Raw genomic sequence first — 19,541 nt, forward strand, 5'->3', positions numbered from 1 at the left:
ATCTGCTGGCGTCGGTCCACTGCGTTTTATCAAGTCCAAAAAGTCAGCACAGCCCTCTACCAGAAGATTCTAGAGCACTGTATGGTTCCCTTTGCTGATCAGCTTCATGGAGATGCCAATTTAAAGTTCCAGCAGGACTTGGCACCTGCCCACACTGCCAAAAGTACCCATACCTGGTTTAATGATCATGGTATCACTGTGTTTGATTGGCCAGCAAACTCTCCTGACCTAAACCCCATAGAGAATCTGTGGGGTATTGTCAAGAGGAAGATGAGAGACACCAAACCCAACAATGCAGACAAGCTGAAGGCCACCATCAAAGAAACGCTGATCGCATTAACGCCACTTTGATGCAGTAACTCATGCAAAAAGAGCCCCAAGTATTGAATGCATACTTTACTGTACATGGACATACTTTTCAGTAAGCCAACATTTCCCTATTAAAAAAATCCTTATTATTGGTCTTATCATATGTAATATTCTAATTTTCTATGATACTGAATTGTGTATTCACTAGCTGTAAGCCACAATCATCAAAATTAAAATAAAGAAATGCTTAAAATATATATAGCATCTATATAAAATATATGAGTTTCACTTATTGAATTACTGAAATAAAATTAACTTTTTGACGATATTCAAATTTGCACCTGCACCTGTAATGTAGTTCTCAAACCAATAGAGCACCTTTGGGATGTGGTGAAACAAGAGATTTGCACCATGGATGTGCAGACGACATATCTGCAGCAACTGTGTGATGCTATTATGTCAATATTGACCAAAATCTCTGAGGAGTGTTTCCAAAACCTTGTTGAATCTGTGCCACAAAGAATTAAGGCAGTTCTGAAGGCAAAAGGGGATCCAACCCGATACTAGCAAGATGTACCTAATAAAGTGGCTGGTGAATATATATATATATATATACATATATATATATATATATATATATATATATATATATATATATATATATATATTCACCCCTTAGTATATTCATTAATAAATGTACAGTATAAATAATTAAATAAACTACACATATGTATAAATAATCCTAAAATGTACAAGAAGAACGGGTTTAATACTGTACTAGTGGAAGGGACTCAGGGAGGGCTAAAAGTCCATGGGTCAAATTACTTGCCTTGCCCCAGGCGCTGACAACCCATGCTACGCCACTGTTCCTACCAGTTATTTTAGTTTCCTATAAAAAAACTGACCACACTAAGCATGAGAGCCCATCCATCGTTGTGGGTGGTCAGTTCCTGTCCTCCAATGGTGAGACTTGTGCTGACAGCTCACCTATTAAAAAGGGACAGGGGTGACTGAATAATTTTAGTTGGAATATAAGAACGATAACCAGGGTACCCAACTATGCTCTTGTTTCTCAAGCTGGCAATCCTCTCTGCAGGGAGATTTTTTTTTTTTTTTTTTTTTTTAAGCTACACTGCTTAGTTTATCTCATGATAATGTTCTTAAAGCGGTTCTAAAAAAGCCATTAGTGCACCCAAAATTTAATTTGTACTCTTTTTATTATATAAAAATCTAAATCAAATACTAAACTGTCTCCAAAAAATTATAAAATAACCTTTAATTGCAGTGCTGACTTGGGATTTTAGCTAATAAGGTTCCGTCTGAGCCACACCAAAAACAATGAAGAGCTGAAGAAAACATGTTATGAAAATTGGGCACAGATGAGATCATTAGCATAAGATAATACCAGCTTATCAATGTCACATTACACACAGCAGCGTGATTTTGTCCTAAGCTTGACAATTCAAATATCTGTTGCCAAGATGATAAACAGAGTGACTTCGGCCTGGGTGTAAAAATTCATGAGATCAGCTTGCCAAAAATACTGAAACTCCACAAAATGTGTCCCTGAGATAGTGCTAGGTTAGATCAGGAGTAGGAGTTTAGATATGTGGTTCTTATTCACAACGAATATTTAAATATGATGAGCCAGGCTTATGCCAGTGGCAACAGAGCCTGACCGAAAATACCTTCAAATATATAAAAGAATAGTTTAACTGCACTTCGGATATATTTAAACTCTGCATGTTTTTAAAAAAACACACCTTTTTAATTCTCTGTTTTTCAAGAGCTTTCATCACAGACCCAGGCCAGTGTAAACATATCACTGTTTTCATGCTCTTACTCAGGGGTTCCCAACCAGTGGCCCACAGAGCCCCCCTGTGGCCTGCGACCTCCTGCTCAGAGATGGTGGGTCATCAAGCCCAACCTTCTATCCCACAGTATCAGTGTTATGAATGAAGCCGCCAGTAGAGGAAGCAAGTGGCTGCGGAGCAGAGCCACATAAGCCATTGCTTCCTGTATAGGGCTGGCTCCTGTCACAGGCCGAGTGATACCAAATGTACTTTGCTTGGGACAGTAACAGCAGCAGCATCTGTTCTGCAGTGGTTACTGGGCTGCTTTCAAACTGATCCACAAGAGCAGCGCAGTGCACCTGCGGGTTACCTGCACTGAACCATAGACTTCTGTTATTGCCTGCGGGTTTGTTGTGCTTTATGAAAGTGCACCAAACCTGCAGGATATAATAGAAGTCTATGGCAAAGTGCAGCTAACCCCTTAGGAAAGCCACATGTGCACTGTGTTGCATCCGCAGTGTGGGTTAACCACAGCCCATCATTGTGAAAGCAGCCTTAAGCCCCTTTCACACCATCAGTCTGACCCAATTGGACCCTCCATTCACCTCTATGGAGCAGCAGATGTAAACGCACTCATGTCCACCCGCCTACCTCCAAATCAATCCACAAAAAAAAAAAAAAAAACAACATAGGAGATCGTCCCCTTTCGTCTCGGTGGATTGGAGGGCCCATAGAGTAGAGTGGGGTGTATCCATGTCCACGCTGCATATGAAGAGTAGACACGGACCTGTCATCCGCCAACTCCTCTCATTGTGGCCCATGACCGGTTACGGAGTCCCTTAAGTGGCCCTCGCTCTTCAAAAGGTTGGGCACCTCTTCTCTAACTGCAGACATTAAGCAACAAGGAAAGGAGGACGTGGGGAGTGGATCTGGTCTTTGAAGCTGCAGCCGTGAGAGTACTATTAAGGGTGGCTCCAAGGGATCCTGAAAGCAATGGAGCCACCCTACAAACAGAAACCGAGAGTGATATTTTCACAGCAAATTAAAAGATAGTAAGAGGCTGCAAGCAGAAAGCAGACATGGAAATTTTAATTGCATGATGCGGACTACCATTCTCTTCACCAGGAAAATCAGTTTACTGCCCTATCTTCACATCCTGCTAATGCTTCCCCCTTGCAGTGTCCGCTCACACCTCTCTAATCCCCGTAAGCAGCTGAGAACCGAGGTCGTGTGATCACTTTTTCTTTATCTAGTTAAATATTTTTAAATAAAAAGGTTGTTTTACAAGGTAATAGATCACATATACTATACTTAAAGGTTATGGTGACTCCAATTAAATGATAAACTGTGCCAAACTTCTGGGAAACGCAGTGACCCAATCACACAAGCAGAAAATAAGTTCACTTGGTACAAACTGTTTACATAGTCATCAAAAGATGTACATATTTCTAGCAGTTGCTGGTTAAGTCCATGACAGAAATAAGTTGCATCTTGGCCGGTTTGCTTTGACAGAAGAGTAAATGACCTCCCATTCTGCTAAGCAGGTGAAGGGAACCATCACTACACAAGACTCTAACCTGACTCAAAGGGCTCTGCACTACAGTGTGTTACTCATTATGAAAAAAGATGTGTTTAGACCTGCCACTAAATATACAGAAGGGCCTGTGAGAGGGAGACGCTCAATATAAGCCTAGCTCAATGCGGCGAATGGAAGATAAATGTAATTTTCAAGTCTATCAGGGCTGGCGCTGTTAAATAATCATAAAACAGAATTGGATAAAGACGCACACAACAGATCCTTCAGCATGTTGTTTATTGCATGGCTCGTTCCTAAGGCTCTTGTAGTAATATTCTAATGTGCAAATCAAATGAATAGGCTTTCAAGAGAAAAGTCACTTTAATGCTCTTAATAAGAACGTTGTGTATATTAAAATGTCTCCTGCAATTCTCTTCACTTTATCAATGGTGCTGTTTACAGGATGAATACATGTACGTTTAAAGATTTATGCCAGCAATTTCTGTAAACACGGATCCCCCGGGAGCGTTCCTGCAGGCTGTGGAAAATGGTTTCCATGTATGAAGGTTTTCCACTAAACATGCCATAGGTACAGTATATAATCAACAAATGCCAACTACGTTCCTATTACTCTACATACACTACTGTGCAAACGTTTTAGGTAGGTGTAAAAAATACTGTAAATTAAAAATGCTTTCAGAAATAGCAGTGCTAATAGTTTATTTTTTTATCAATTAACAAAATGCAAAGTAAATGAACAGAAGAGAAATCCAAATCCAATCAAATATTTGGTGTGACCACCCTTTGCCTTCAAACCCGCATCAATTCTTCTAGGTACACTTGCAGAAGATTTTTTGAAGGAACTCGGCTGGTAGGTTGTTCCAAACATCTTGGAGATATATCTACAGATCTCCTGTGGATGTAGGCTGCCTGAAATACTTGTGTTCCTTAATGAAATTCCAGACAGACTCAAGGATGTTGAGATCGGGGCTCTGTGAGGGCCAAACCACTTCCAGGACTTCTTGTTCTTTACAATGAAGATGGTTCTTAATGACACTGGCTGTATGTTTAGGGTCATTGACCTGGTGCAGAATAAATATGGGGTCAATCACATGCTTTCCTGATGTTATGTAATGATGGAAAAGTATCTGCATGTATTGCTCAACATTGAGGACACCATTGACCCTGACCAAATTGCAGAAATGCAGCCCCAAGCTTGCAAGGAACCTCCACCATGCTTCATCTTTGTCTGCAGACATGCATTATTGTACCACTCTCCAGCTCAGCAAACAAACTGCCTCCTGCTGCAGCCAAATATTTCACGTTTTGGCTCATCAGTGCAGAGTACCTGCTGCCATTTTTCTGCAACCCAGTTCCTATGTTTTTGTGCACAATTGAGTCACTTAGCCTTGTTTCCACATCGGAGGTATGGGTTTTTTTTTGTCTGCAAATCCTCCATGATGCCCATTTCAGGCCAGACTTCTCCAAACTGTAAATGGGTATACCTGGGTCCCACTGGTTTCCAACAGTTCTTTGCAAGTACAATGTGTCTTTCATCCGCTGCATTAGGTCTCCTTGGCTAACCTGTGTCTAACAATTTCCTTGTTGCCCATTTCTTTGTGCTTCTTCAAAAGAGCATGAACAGCACATTTTGATGCCCCAGTCTGCTTTGAAATCTTTGCCTGGGGAGACCTTGCTGATGCAGTATAATTACCTTGTGTCTTGTTGCTGTGCTCAGTATTGCCATGGTGTATGACCCGTGATATGAAACTTTATTCTACAACCTCACCCAGTTTTTATCCTCCTAGGTTGCTGTTTCTGTTTCCATTAATGACTATGTTTCACCCTACATATAGAATTGATGATCATTAGCCCCTATCTGGTATACTTTTTTAATCATACCTCTAAATCTAATACTACAAAATCCCTGAAAGTGTGCATGTGTAAGAATCGATGCTGCTTTGAAGCCAAAGGGTAGCCAGACCAAGTATTACATTTCATTTAGATTTTCTTCCGTTTGCTCACTTTGCATTTTTTAAATTGGTAAAAAATGCTTTACAGCATTTTTTCACACCTGCCTAAAACGGTTGCACAGTACTGTATATTGCTATATAGCTGTATATTACAGGGATCTCCAAACTACGGCCCACCAGCTGTTGCACAACTACACATCCCATGAGGCAAAAGTCTGACATACACAGACATGACTAGGCTTAATAGGAATTGTAGTCCGTGAACAACTGGAGAGCAATCATTTGAAGACCCCTGCTCTATTATATTGCAAAAAAACTGGACTTCCATAATTTGATTTTAAAAAGCAAGCTTGAAGGGGTTGTAAACCCTCGTGTTTTTTTTTTCACCTTAATTGGATAGATTGATAGCAGCGCAGCCATTGGCTCTCACTGCCGTCAATCAAATCCAATAACGCAGCCGCCGGGGGGCGGGCCGAGTCACACACTCGGCAGCTATAGACGCTGAGTGTATGACACAGGAGCGCGCTCACAAGATAACCCCCTCGGGAGATAGCTTCCTAGAGGGGGTTAGCTATTGCGGGAAAACGCCATGAGAGCCACAGAGGGACCCCAGAAGACGAGGATCGGGGTCACTCTGTGCAAAACAAACTGCACAGTGGAGGTAAGCATGAAATGTTTATTCAAACAAAAAAAACATGAACCTATAGTATCACTTTAACTTAACCAGCTTTGGACAATTTATAAAATCAAACTGCCACATCTTTCTGAATGTCCTACCCAAAATCAAGGTAGTAATCATCTTGTTAGGGGATCACATAAATCTGCAGTGGGTCCTGGTGGGAGTATGGGCAAGTTTTTCCCCACCTGCTGTTCTGGGAGAAATAACTGTCCTTTTATGGTTGGCCATGAAAAAGATCTTAATGCAGTCGTTCATCAAGAATGCTGACTGCCCTGCTTTATAGACAAGAAACCACTAGAGGGAGAACCTATACATCTTCATGAACTATGATCTTGAGAATATGGCACAATTAATAACATTTACAATAATCTTCAGTGAGTACTCAGTGACAATAGTTGAAAAGGGCCCATTAAAAGCATTTCTTGTTTAGCATCAAGCTTCTTTCTCGCTTCCAGATAAAACCTAGCACACAGTAAAAGTAAACAACAGATAAAACACACAAAAATGTATTCAAGACACAGTTGAATATCTTTTTTGCCTTTTTTTTTTTTCTAAAAAAACTATCCAAATTTTCCTGCTGCCTCATATTACCTCAACTGGAAAGATCTATAATCTTCCAGATCATTTATTGGGCTTATTAAACATTGTTACGTGAGCCATTAGTGTTTTTGCTGGCTGAGCTAAGTTATAGATTGTGGTACACAAAGACCAAGCAAGATGAGAAAGAGGGATATGGAGAAAACATTTTTAAGTACTGTAACATGAATAATGTAATGCTGTTTATAACAATGCATCATAATGGCTTTATAGGTCAATTGGTGTTTCTACCACTTCCAATCATACCTCATATTTTGTGCAATAGCTGGCTGGTGAGAGTCCATTTAGAGGAAAAGTGAAAGAATAGATTATGCTGCGTCTCCAAAAAGTTTTCTCAATACACTGCGAGAACTATTAGGCATCCTACAATTGCTCAGTAAATATGGCCACATATGGAGTAACAACCAGTTTGTGGAGGGATTCTAATGGGTCTGCAACAACAACTGGTAGTGCATGGGCTAAGGTAGATGCACTATATTGCCAAAAGTATTGGGACACCTGCCTTTACACGCACATGAACTTTAATGGCATCCCAGTCTTCATCCACAGGGTTCAATATTGAGTTGACCCACCCTTTGCAGCTATAACAGATTCAACACTTGTGGGAATGTATGTCCACAAGATTTAGGAGTGTGTCTATGGGAATGTTTGACAATTCTTTTAGAAGTACATTTGTGAGGTCAGGTACGAATGTTGGACAAGAAGGCCCAGCTCGCAGTCTCCGCTCTAATTCATCCCAAAGGTGTTCTATCTGGTTGAGGTCAAAACTCTGTGCAGGCCAGTCATGGTCCTCCACCCAAAACTTGCTCACCCATGTCTTTATGGACCTTTCTTTGTGCACTGGTCCAAATCATTTGGTGGCGGGGAATTATTTTTCAGAGGTTGGTCTTGGTCCCTTAGTTCCAGTGAAGGGAACTCTTTTGCCATACAGAGAGGGACCCTGACGTAGACAGATTATGCAAAAGTGTCTCGCGTGCATGCATCAATTTCAAGCACAAGTTATAGACAAGTACATGAATTTGGTGTATGCTGAATCACTTTATGAATTTTAGGGAGAATATTTTCCTTTCAATCTAGGTGCTTACACAGCCTAAAAATTGGAATAAGTTGTTGATGCAGCACATTGGAACCAGTTATATTCTTCATAAAAAAAAAAATCATTATGCATCAGGAGTTTCCTTCTATATGCCACAGATTAGGCATACTGCAATTTTTAACCCCCCCCCCCCCCCCCAAATCAAAGATATCAGCCTTTGCTTATCAAGGCATTGTGCAGCACTGATTTGTATGTGAATGTCAGGATGGTATAAATTTGAATTTGTGAACATTAGTGAGAAACTTACCAACTGATTGGTATGCCAATTGCATTGTTCAGCTGCAATTGGTGAGGCGTGATATGCTAACAAAGCCTTCAACGGAAGCTTGAGTACACATTACAAACGTGAGACGTGGCAGAACTCTGCATAATATATTCTACACACACACCGGAATATATAGCAGGTAATATATTAATCTGTTGCTGCTAATTAAAGCCAATAGGGAAACCTGTCATTGTCTGCATTCGGGTAAATATTTGCAAAACTAATAAGTTAAAGTTGCAATTAATTTGCATTTCTTCTCTAAAAAGATTTTTTTTGAAAACCTTCTGTAAGTGCTGGTTCACACTAGTGCGATTTCCGATGTGCCTTAAGGGCCCTTTCACACGGGGCAGGTCTGCCTCCGTGTGTCCGTGCAGGGACCGCCCAGTCTTTTCTCCGTTCTCCCCTATAGGGGGAACGGATGAACACGGACCGTGTGTCCGTGTTCATCCGATCAGATCCGCAGACGGAAGAAAAAATCGGAATTTCTTTGCGGAGGCGGGTGATTATGGGTGTCAGCAGATGTTCATTCCCTGACACCTGCAATCACATAGGGACCAATGTATGTCCCGTTTTCATCCGCAAACGGATGAATGAAAATGCGGACATACGGTCCGCACATGTGAAAGGGGCCTAAGTTTCACAAAATCACGCAAGGGAAATCACATTATTTTCAATGGTGTCCAATCGCATCAATGGGGTACGATTTTGAAAAAAGTTCCTTTGCTGCTTAGGTGTATTTTCTGTGCAATTTGGCTCCTTAGAATATGCAAACTACATCCAAAGTCGCACTACATAAAAAGACTGAAAATTGCATTGCAGTAGTGTGAACTGAGCCTAGGGGTCTGCTCACACCTCACCTAGGCTTTCTGTTTTGGCTGCAGTGAGGGGGCCGCTGTGATTCATATTTCGGCACCTTACATTGTTGCTCTTGTTTTGTTTTTTGTTAACTGTATTTAAAGTGCATAAAGTGACACTTGTCTCCACACAGCAGGGCATTGTGCTGATGTGGGATGACTTGCAGTGCCTAACTGTGCACTGCAATAAAATGCAGTGGAAAAACACCAGTCACTGCACAATGAGTGAACGAACCCTAAATTACAGCCAAGAGGCAATGTATTTTCAACAGCAACAGATTGACATTATCAGATGATGTATTCTAGGTTTCAGGGCTCCCCAAAATAACTAAAGGTACACAGGCAACATTCACTGCATTTCACTTCTGTCAGTTTAGAAACCATCATTTAACAAACTCACTGACCTGGAATAAGACTGCAAATCAGGAGTTCTAGCTTCACTAGCAGCATGCTCTTGTTATGGGTCAGCAACCTATTTACAGCATGCTTGTCCCTGATATGCGACTTACGTATTGAAGTCAGGCAACTGACATTCAAAGTAGAACTAAAGGCAATACTTTTTCCAGGTTACACAGAGAAACGGAGGGTTATAACCCCTGTAAGGTTTCTTTTGCCATCTGTGTCCCATTGAGATTTCCCTTCACTTCCTGTCCCAAGGCCAAAACTGGATGGGAGTGAAAATTCCTCTTAAGTGAAGGAACGTCTGGTTGTCACCAGAACTAGTCTTTATTGGAAGATATCCCCACTCTCTGTCACTCTGCAGCTCCAGATGGATGATGCCAAGAAACAATATTTTATTATCTCTCCTCCCAAGTTTTCTGTTTGGACAGTAAAACAGCAGCAGACTGCTACCAAGTTAAATTTGGGCACTTATTTCACTAGAAGAAAAAAAATATTTATTATTGAACACAAAGTTGTACTAATTTGTGACTTTCAGATTTGCCTGGATATTAACTTTAGAACTTAGGTCAGCAATGGCAGCCAACATTCTTATTTCATAACAAGTTTCCTTTCCTCAAGGTCCCAACACAGAATGCTGCCTAACACAGACAATATCAACAAAGCGGTGTCAAAATTTAAACATGTATGAAAGAGACTGATTGGGTTAGTTTCAGTAGATTCCCTCATTTTCTTACCTGCTTGTATGAAGATATGCAGATGCCTCACTTGGCGGTCTGGAGAGAAACTATACAACATGTACCAAAACAGCAAACAGGCAAGTAGTGTAGAGTCCTTCTGAGGTCTGACCATTCACAAATAATAAGATTACCTCTTGTCTGATCAGCTTTACAAGTATTTTGCTTACACTTTAATGAGGTTAACCTCCAGTGTACAATGTGCAATTTTCTAAAAACTGTGTTTATTTACATTTTAATGATGGATTATGGATAAAGCCTAGGCCTAATCTCCTGCAGCTGTCCACATGGGATGATATTCCAGCAGAAAGACTGCTATATTCCTTCACAGTACATGAAAAATACAGGGAAATAAATGGTTAAGGAGCACTCTTCAAGACAGCACTTTGAGTCTTTTCTAAACTTAAATAATGCATTGTTATTCATGCAGGAGGTGGGAATTAACAAGGTTTTTGTCTAGGAAATGTCCTGTTATATACACACAAACCAGAGGTTTTTATCTCTTTAGCTACGTGGGTGGATACTGTAACACTGAACATGCCATTGAAGAAAAACTGACTTTCTAGGACGGTAAAAAGTGGCCACAAAGATTTGAAGTTCACCAAGTCAAAGTAAAAACAATTAGTTTTAAGGAGTGCTGAATTTTAGCAGCAGGTTTGGAACAGATTTGTTATATCTACTACCTAGTATAGTGCCAAATTATTGTTAAATTTAATGCGTTTTTTGATAACCAAGGAGAAGACCTAGTAGTTAGTAGGGATGAGCTCCGGCGTGTTCGCACAGTTCACGTGCAGAGCCCGCCAGGAAGTCAGCACGGCTCTGCGCTAACCACAGGCAGGGAGACATTTCACGATCTCTGTAGTCGAGCATCGGGACAAGGTCTCTCTGCCTGTGATTAGCGCAGCGCCGTGCAGACTTCCTGGCGGGCTCTGCACGTGGACTATGCGAACACGCCGGAGCTCATCCCTAGTAGTTAGTCATATGAACTTGTTCTGTAATGTTGAAGACATCTCGTAGCTTATCCAATCCACTTCTCCAGTTCTAATGAGTTTCAGGGAAATAACTGAGCATTCAAAACCACATGGGTAACAACACCACTTTGAATAAAACACCATGGAAAGACAGACGTTATGGTGTAAGAACTGGATAGGAGGAGGTGTGAAAATTGTGAAACTACTCTGTTCTAGCTAAAAAAAAATCCAGTTGAATTTGACTGACTACAACTAGCCATACCAATGACCTTTACAGACAAGGGGAACACCCAAATCAAGCTGGATATACACAGATTGAAATTTGACCAGTTCAGCAGTAATTGCTGATCAGTGTATTCAGCCTGTTACCCTTGTTGTACCTATAAATAATAGACAAAAAGCTTATGAACTGAATAACTAAGCCAATAGACTTTTCAAACAGCTGTGTTAATCTTTGAGGACTGATATATTAAAATTGACTATGAAAATTTCCCAAGTTTGTCTTTGGCATTCGATGACTGTATGGTCTTGAGCTTTTGTGAACACTTTAGGGGATACATCTAACTAATCACGCTTCACCTTCTATTAGTGGTAAAGGCACTGTAGCACAGAAAAGAAGGATTGAACCTTGGAAAGGTAGCTGCTATGACCCCCCCCCCATTCTTTTGATTGTCATTGATAAGTAAAGATTTCAGTAGACACAGAGATTCCACATATTGGCATCAGGAACTAGGTGCCTTTGCCCTTGTGAAGTGACAGAGTTCAGCTATCTAGGTTGCCCTGTGAATGATCCAGCTCAGCTGAAAAATAATGAACAAACATACATAATGGAGAGATCACCTACTTGAAATGGATTTTGCCTATTGGATAAACAGATCACTACCAAACTGCATAATTTCTTCTGTGTAGCCATCCTAAATACCATTCACCGTAAACACAAATCGGCTGAACTAAATAATAGAAGAGATCTGCTCAACTGCATGCTAAACTGGTTGTGAAATGAGGCAAATTTCTTGGCCAATAACAAATTTCTTGGCCTGTTATATGGATTCAAATATGTGCATCTTTTAAAAAATGATTCTCTTCCGCAGAATATTACAATACCCAGGTAGGAAAAGAATCAGAAACGTGTAGACTTTAAAAAGATGTTCCTAATGTAGACAAATGCTTCTTTGATAAGCACAACAAATAATAAGAGGTATTAGTAATACAGTGAGTAGTAACTTGTGTGGTAATGGTCCAAATACCTGGCGATGCCAGGAAATTAGGCTACATATAAAAGGAGTATGATATTTCCAGCCATAAGGCATGTCTGATAAACATTTTACAGGATGAATATATAAAGTCTTGCAGTGGCCATACACTTTTTTCATGAAACTAGTGTCTCTACATGGTGCTGTGGCCATTTTAGACATTGATCCATAATCCCTATGCATGCTATGCATCAGTAGTACCAAAAAGTGTACACAGATATATTTCATTGTGGGATTTCACTGCAGACACAGCCTGCATTCTGTGATGACAAAACAATGGGCAATATATGATATAATTGAAGACAAAACTAGTTTAACCTAAAGTGGTTGTTAAGGACTTTAAATAATCCTCTCTGTCTCCTAATGTGCAGAGTTAAAAACAAAACAATTATGCCTCATTTCTGATCGCTGATCACCGCTCACGTGACCCGCCGACTCTCTCCTCTCCCCATCTGACAGATGCATTGGGCAGGGCCAAGATTCCCCTGCTGATTTTTTTTTTAAATAAAACAAAGACACATGGGGACAAATCTTTAGGAGACAGAGCGGATTATGTCAAATATTCAAAGTTATTTTTTGGGGGGAGGGGCTGACACAGGAGACAACAGGCAGGGAGGGAGGGAGGGGGGAGAGGATGACAGAGGAGAGGACAGGATAGCTGCGGATGATGGAAGCACGTAAACTGACCACAGTGTCAGGGCTCAGCAGCCATGATTAACCGTGGTCAGTTTACAAAGGGGAGGGCAGAAACTGGCAAGATCAGCCAGGTATTTCAGGTGATAGAGAGGGCTAAATTACACAGCACACACACTGTGCTGTATAACATGCTTTAAGGGAATAGGATCCCCATTTTTTTTTTTTTTTTAAGGTTAACAAATGCTTTAAGCTTGGCACAATCTAGAAGACTGTGATAAATAGCACTCTTTGGCCACCTTCACAAGCTTTATTAACACTTTTGTGAAATGAGGACAGCAGGGATCAATGTTTGATGAGCACCAAGATATGTGCCGGCTAAAACAAGGTCCTCTACTGACAATATTTGTCAATTATAAGTCAATTACAAGCGGACATGGTATAGATAAATACAAGAGTCAAAGTGCCAAGCTGTCTATTTCTGTGTCACCTAAATTCATCAATGAAATGGACTTATAGATTCCATTTAAATAAAATCTTCGCCAAGACTGAGGTTTAATCACTGACCAGGACATCCAGAAGAATTACCTATAAGGACCTTCATCATGTATATGTTATTTTCACTGCTGAAGAAAAAAAAATTGCATTCTTTATTATAGAGTGTTAAATACAACACTGTAGAATGTATTAATCAAATGTTGCTTTAAAAACTATGAAGATGCTGTAGTCAACTTGGAATGTCACTGGACAAATTGTTTCCTATTGGGGATAAGGTTTTAGTAACGTATGCTAGAGGAGACACCTTTTTTCAACTGTTGGGAATATTTAAGGGGGATTGCTTCTGCTTTTTCAGGATATTAAATAGTTATACATTTGCTATTTAATTATATATATCCGTGACAATCCCTTTGTTCAACCACCTTTGCTTAATTTTTCCATTAATGAATCCATTGCTTAGCATTAGTAATGGTAGCCATATGTTTAGGGAGGAAGACACAGTACTTTCACTAGCAGGCCATTGCTTCCTTACAAGGTCAATGGCCACTCTAAGAGACACCAATACCGAATGCTGAAGGTGTGCTGCATCTCATGGGGCAGAAGCAGGTGTATATTTTTGCTAATAGTCGCAAAGCTCTAAGCGAGATAAACGCTATTACTTACCTTGCCCGCCCCAAACTCACAGACTCATGATTTCTCAGACAAAACTGGTGACAATTTTTGTTATCAAGAAAATCTGTTTGGTCAACTGCCAAAGATTGACTGAACAAGAAATAAAAATCTAGCAGGGGAGGTATGAAAATCATAAAGCACAGCCTAGGAATCTAATAATTTAAAGCTAGATTTTAAAAGTATAATGTGATACATATGTGTATCAAAAAGTATATTGTGTAACGGAGTATAAACATGGTTTGTGTAAAATAGAAATTTTCCTACCTGAACATATCACCCAGACCTTTCAGCACGCCGCCCTTTTTGGCCTTGCTTTTATCTTTATCTCGGTCTTTATCTTTGTCTTTTTTCTTCTCTTTACTGCTCTTTTCCTTTTTATTCTTGTCTTGACTTGACCCATTAACCTGTCTCTCTAGTGAATGAGATGGCTGGTCACTGGCAGTTGAAACGGACTCTCGCCCTGATCGAGAGCTCTCTTCAGTGTCTTCCTCCACTGAAAAAAAAAAAAAAGTTAAATATGTCAGTAAAAAATGACCGAGTACACAAGATCACAACAGTGGCAACAACTGACCAAACCGATGAAAGCCTGACCATTATTGTTACCATGGCTACTGCATTGGAAACACATGGACAAAATAGCTAGCAGTTTCCAAACAAGAGGACATATGAAAGGCTTAAAATATAGTATATGTTCCATTAAAGTAGAGATGTACTTTTCATTTAACCTACCCCATGTGGTAGAACTGTCCCTTTGCTCAAGCTGTATTTGATTGGTACCTGATAAAGTATTATATTCTATTAAGAGTGTTCACAGTACATTCTTATGCAGCCTCCACCCAGCACCAGTGTAAAAAAAAAGGTCAGAGTGTAATAATAAAAAAAACATTCATGAGGTTGCAGTGTAAGGGAAAACATAGCAAAAACACATTACTTCTTTTCTAAAGACAAAAAAAAATTAAGCCTAAAAAAGAGTTGCCTAAAATCTGTTCTGGTCTAGGTCAGTCATCCCCAGAGTGCCTTGTACAAAAAGATAGTGGAGTTTCTCACGCACTTTACCTACCCTGCTCAACAGACTTGTTTAGTGGTTCCAACTGTGATGTGCCACCTGGTAAAGTATTAATTGAAGGAAATGAGTTTCTGCACAGGTATAGCCCTTTTATTTTATCTTGTGCTCAAACTACTATAAAAAAGGTAAAATTCATCACTGTCAAATTAATATTAATAATAGCGATCCAATCTTAACATCTTTTCAGTTCTGGTTATTAAATAATAAGTGTACCCTTTAATTTAAATGTTCACATAAATAGTGTATGTGCCCCTAAGCATTTTAGCAAATGTAAGTTATATTTTCTTGTCTCTCTGTGTCCCTTTCTAAAGGACGCTATTCTAAGTCGTCTGTCATATCACACAGTTTAAAAACTCAACTTACTCGGGTTAGAGTAATCAGGTATCGCTGTGGACAGAAATAGAATGCTGGCAAACTACTGAAGATGGCCACCTAACCAGAATCTTGCATAGAAACATTTTCCTCTCCCCTTTCTTATATACCATTGAATGCAGACAGCGCTTTTATGATGAGAGCACTGTTTTCTAGCCAGTCAGTAAAAGGTATGGGGTCATCAGAATTCTTAGATTTTAGAATTTGAGAGCCTTAAACCTCTGCTAAAAGCCCTTTTTAATGATCTGTGGGGTGCAGGCTTCATAGGGGCAGGCAGTTGACAAATTACATGTAGACAAAGCCTTAGAAGACATGATTTTTTTTTTTTTTTTTCTTGTTGTATAGGAAGGTCCCATACTCCTTGACTTACTGAAAAAGTAAAAGGTACCAAAATACCAAACAACCCTTCAATCAATCTGCGCTCTATTATTCTTTTTTCAATATTATACCATTGAAGTTAAATGCATGAAGGTAAAAACTTTTAGTGTACATCTCCCCCCGCAACCCCCCCCCCCACCCAATACTTACCCAAGCCTGATAAAGGGGTGTGCACAAGAGCCAAGGCTCTCCCAGGTCTCTCTCTCTTCATTTGCTGAGTCACAGCAGTGGGAGACAATGGTTGTCAATCACAGCCAGTGAGGAGGGAGCAGGGGGTTTCAGTGGATGGCAGGACTGAGCCATGCTGTGCGTCCCAAAGACACACAGAGGCAACTGGGGAGCGAGCATGCACACGTGCCCCCAGAGCGGGGGGGGGGCAGAAACACCAGCAGGGGACCAGAGAAAAGAAGAATTTGGGGCAAAACCATTACACAGAGCAGGCAAGTATGATGTATTATTTTAAAGAAAGAAAAAAAAAAAAGCACCTTTAGAAACACCTAAAATCCATTAAAAGGGGCATGTTGCATATTTTTTTTTAATGCTGCAGCAAAAGAAATGATCCCCAGATATTGGTTCTTTTCACAGATACCATCTGCCGCAGGACTGGCTGTGGAATTTGTCCTCTTTCATGCAATTTGGGAGCCTGATAGCATGGATTATTACACTTTTACCCGAGCTGCTTAGACAGTATTATGACACTCTCCAGAGGTCAGAGATAATGTTATCCAAAAAAGTAAAAAAAACCTCTTCCGAGCACTTGCCCGTGCCTTCTTCTTTAGCTCGCCTACCCTTTTTTGCCCCCCCCCCCCCATTTTCTTTATGCTTACTTTTCCTTGATCTATTTTGCTTTCTTTTGTGTACTTGGGGGGGGAGAAGCTGTCCGATTTAGGAAAGTCAGCACCACCAAAATCCACTCAATCCCAGGTCAAATATTGAAAACTCTTAGCGAACATGGAAATGGCAGGTTAACTACTCTGCGCCCAAGGGTAAAAGAAATCTTTTGTAAGCAAAGTTTTGCAACTTTGTTAGTAAAACCAAACATATCACCACAACTACTTTGTGCATCCAGATGGATTTTACCTTGATTTTTTCATGAAAATTGGGCTTTTCATTTAGTAGTAAATTTTAATGGATCGCTTAGTTTTTTTTTATTATTATCAAAGGAATACTGGCCCAAATTAGTTAATTTTTTTTATAATTTTTTTTTACCCAAACACTAACTATGGTACTGACCTAGATAAAACCTTGATCTAGGTATTATTTAGTATTTTTTTATTATTACATTTATAATTTCTTTACACACACTTCGGGAATCGGGAGTTTCAGGTCCTGATCTTTAGTACGGGAACTGGGGCTCTTGGTGAGGCCCTGACTCTCTGCTGTGAGTGTGCTGTGTGGCGCAAGGGCAATATTCAATTATGCAGCCCCATAGAAAAAAAGCCCAGTCTAAGGGTGCTGTATTTGTATGAGATCGGCATCAAGGGGTTAGGAACATTGGGCTCCCTATACTTCCATGGAATCAGAGTAAAGCAATATTTCCTCAAAACAGCTTTCTGTAAAAAAAGGAGAGGGGTTGGCCTCCGCATTTTGGGGGAAAAAATAAAATTTACTAAAGTACGAGTTAAAAAAAATGAATTCCCCTCCAGATTACACCTACCCCACTCTGAAGAGCTGTTCAATACTTCCAGCTGGGATCTGTTCGTGCCTGTTAAATCAGTGTCACAATTATTGATCTCTAACTGAAAAGAACAACCATGACTATTATCTCTAAAACCAAGCATAATATACATTATAAAGTGCAGTCAGAATTTTTATTAACCTCTCATAGCCGCTGAGGCATACCACAAACTTCAAGACTGAGACTGATTTATGAAAAATAGATCAAGAGAAAATAGGTCTCCTGTCAGCAATGATTAGGAAGGTTTCATTTTCATCATCGAAACTGTGCTAGGGAAATTAAACAAGGTAACCCGATTGGTGCATATAAGCATTGTGACGTTCTTTCGCTCCTTTTTTTAAAAAACAGAATGGATATAGGAGTGCGACTGCTTTCCACTGTGTGCCTCCCATCAGATGTCAAACAAAGAAGAGAGTAGACATAGTCCCTCAGCTGGCACTATTTATTTATATATAGTCCCTCAGCTGGCAATTTAATTATTAACAGTAATGGCTTTACAGTGTGTATTTATAACCTTCACCTGTCATAATATTTCATGTCATCAGTATAAAATCATGATGCAAAATGTAACCACCATGACCGCATGCCCAAAACCAGCTTAACATTTCAAGTGCAAGTTCACCTTTATGACACTTCTACCTGGTACATACTTCACTGTACGGTGTTCAACTTCTGAGTTGTGTTGATGACCTATATTTCCCTTTTCATGGTTCCTAAATTTGCTGTGTCCTTTTGGCCCCACCTGCTTTACTAGTATTTACTAATTGCAAGGGAATTTTTATAATGGAGCCCTGCACTGACAGGCACAATGCTCTGCCTACCACAGGCTCAATTGGAAATAAGAGGAAACACATACACAATTATGGTATAATGTTCAGCGCTAAACCATCTGATGAAAAAGATGAAAGTATAACATTTAAATAAAAAGACATGCATCTGCATGCTGATACATGAAGGTGCAACCATGTGAATGATGAGTGAATTGAAAGTTCTGGAAAATTAACCCCTAAAAATTACAGTCTCTGACAAAAAAAGTCTCTAAATTGAGGCTGTAAAGGGAGGCACAGGCTGGGAAACCTGATCACTGAACAAAAGGAAAGCAAAAGGAGGAGAGAGAAGGGCCAAGCCAATCCTTTAAACAGCTTAGGAATTTATTCAGTATATAGGTATAAAACAACACTAAAAACTTGCATGAAAAATGATGGAGCACTTGCAGAGTGCTGGAGTGGGTGAGAGCTTCCACGTGCAGTGTCACAGGAGCATAGGACGAGCAAGATTTTTTCTTTCTCAACTGTAAAGGTGAGTTTGCATCTTAGGGTCACCTCTGTGTATGTAGGATAGAACCAACTACACTACTAATTAGAAAAGCTCACCTACCCCACTCAGACGAACTGTTTAGTTGGGACTTACTGGCACCTGTTAGGAATATAGAATACAATCAGGTAACCCAGTAAAAAGGCTGCCTATTTTTGTGTTTTTTACACATAATTAGACATTGTATTTCAGGTGTTCCCAGGGATCACAAAGAGCGGAAACATGAGGTTTCAGCAACATGGCTAAAGGAAAATATGTTTACATGTGCACATATCAGTATTGGTGGCTAACTAAATGACAGAGGATCCCCTTCACCAAACACCAGTGACCACACAGAAGTACTGGGCACATGCGACTACCGCACAGCACCAAACCTACCCAATTCCGATGAGCTATTCAAGGTCTCCAGTTGGGATTTGTTATTACCTGTTGAAGTATTTTAACTGTACTAAGTTGTCTGACAGAAAAAAAAACTCAGGAAAAAAAGA

The 19,541-nt window shown here is 40.0% G+C and overlaps 1 protein-coding gene across 13 annotated transcripts in view; it reads right to left on the reverse strand.

Annotated features, from left to right (window-relative positions):
• PARD3 (par-3 family cell polarity regulator) overlaps positions 1-19,541 on the reverse strand; it is a 768,046-nt gene that overhangs the window by 249,237 nt on the left and 499,268 nt on the right. For 4 of the 13 annotated variants that reach the window (XM_040352646.1, XM_040352640.1, XM_040352645.1 and 1 more), the window contains 6 exons: positions 19,432-19,479; positions 19,117-19,155; positions 17,719-17,766; positions 15,306-15,350; positions 14,975-15,022; positions 14,510-14,738 (listed from right to left, as the gene is read on the reverse strand). In XM_040352646.1, the coding sequence (XP_040208580.1) occupies positions 14,510-14,738; positions 14,975-15,022; positions 15,306-15,350; positions 17,719-17,766; positions 19,117-19,155; positions 19,432-19,479 (457 nt within the window). The remainder of the gene's footprint in view (positions 1-14,509; positions 14,739-14,974; positions 15,023-15,305; positions 15,351-17,718; positions 17,767-19,116; positions 19,156-19,431; positions 19,480-19,541) is intronic. The other 9 variants (XM_040352652.1, XM_040352650.1, XM_040352649.1 and 6 more) reach the window with 6 other exon arrangements.

This window comes from Rana temporaria, chromosome 5, assembly GCF_905171775.1.
Source record: "Rana temporaria chromosome 5, aRanTem1.1, whole genome shotgun sequence".
NCBI classification, from domain to species: Eukaryota; Metazoa; Chordata; class Amphibia; order Anura; family Ranidae; genus Rana; species Rana temporaria.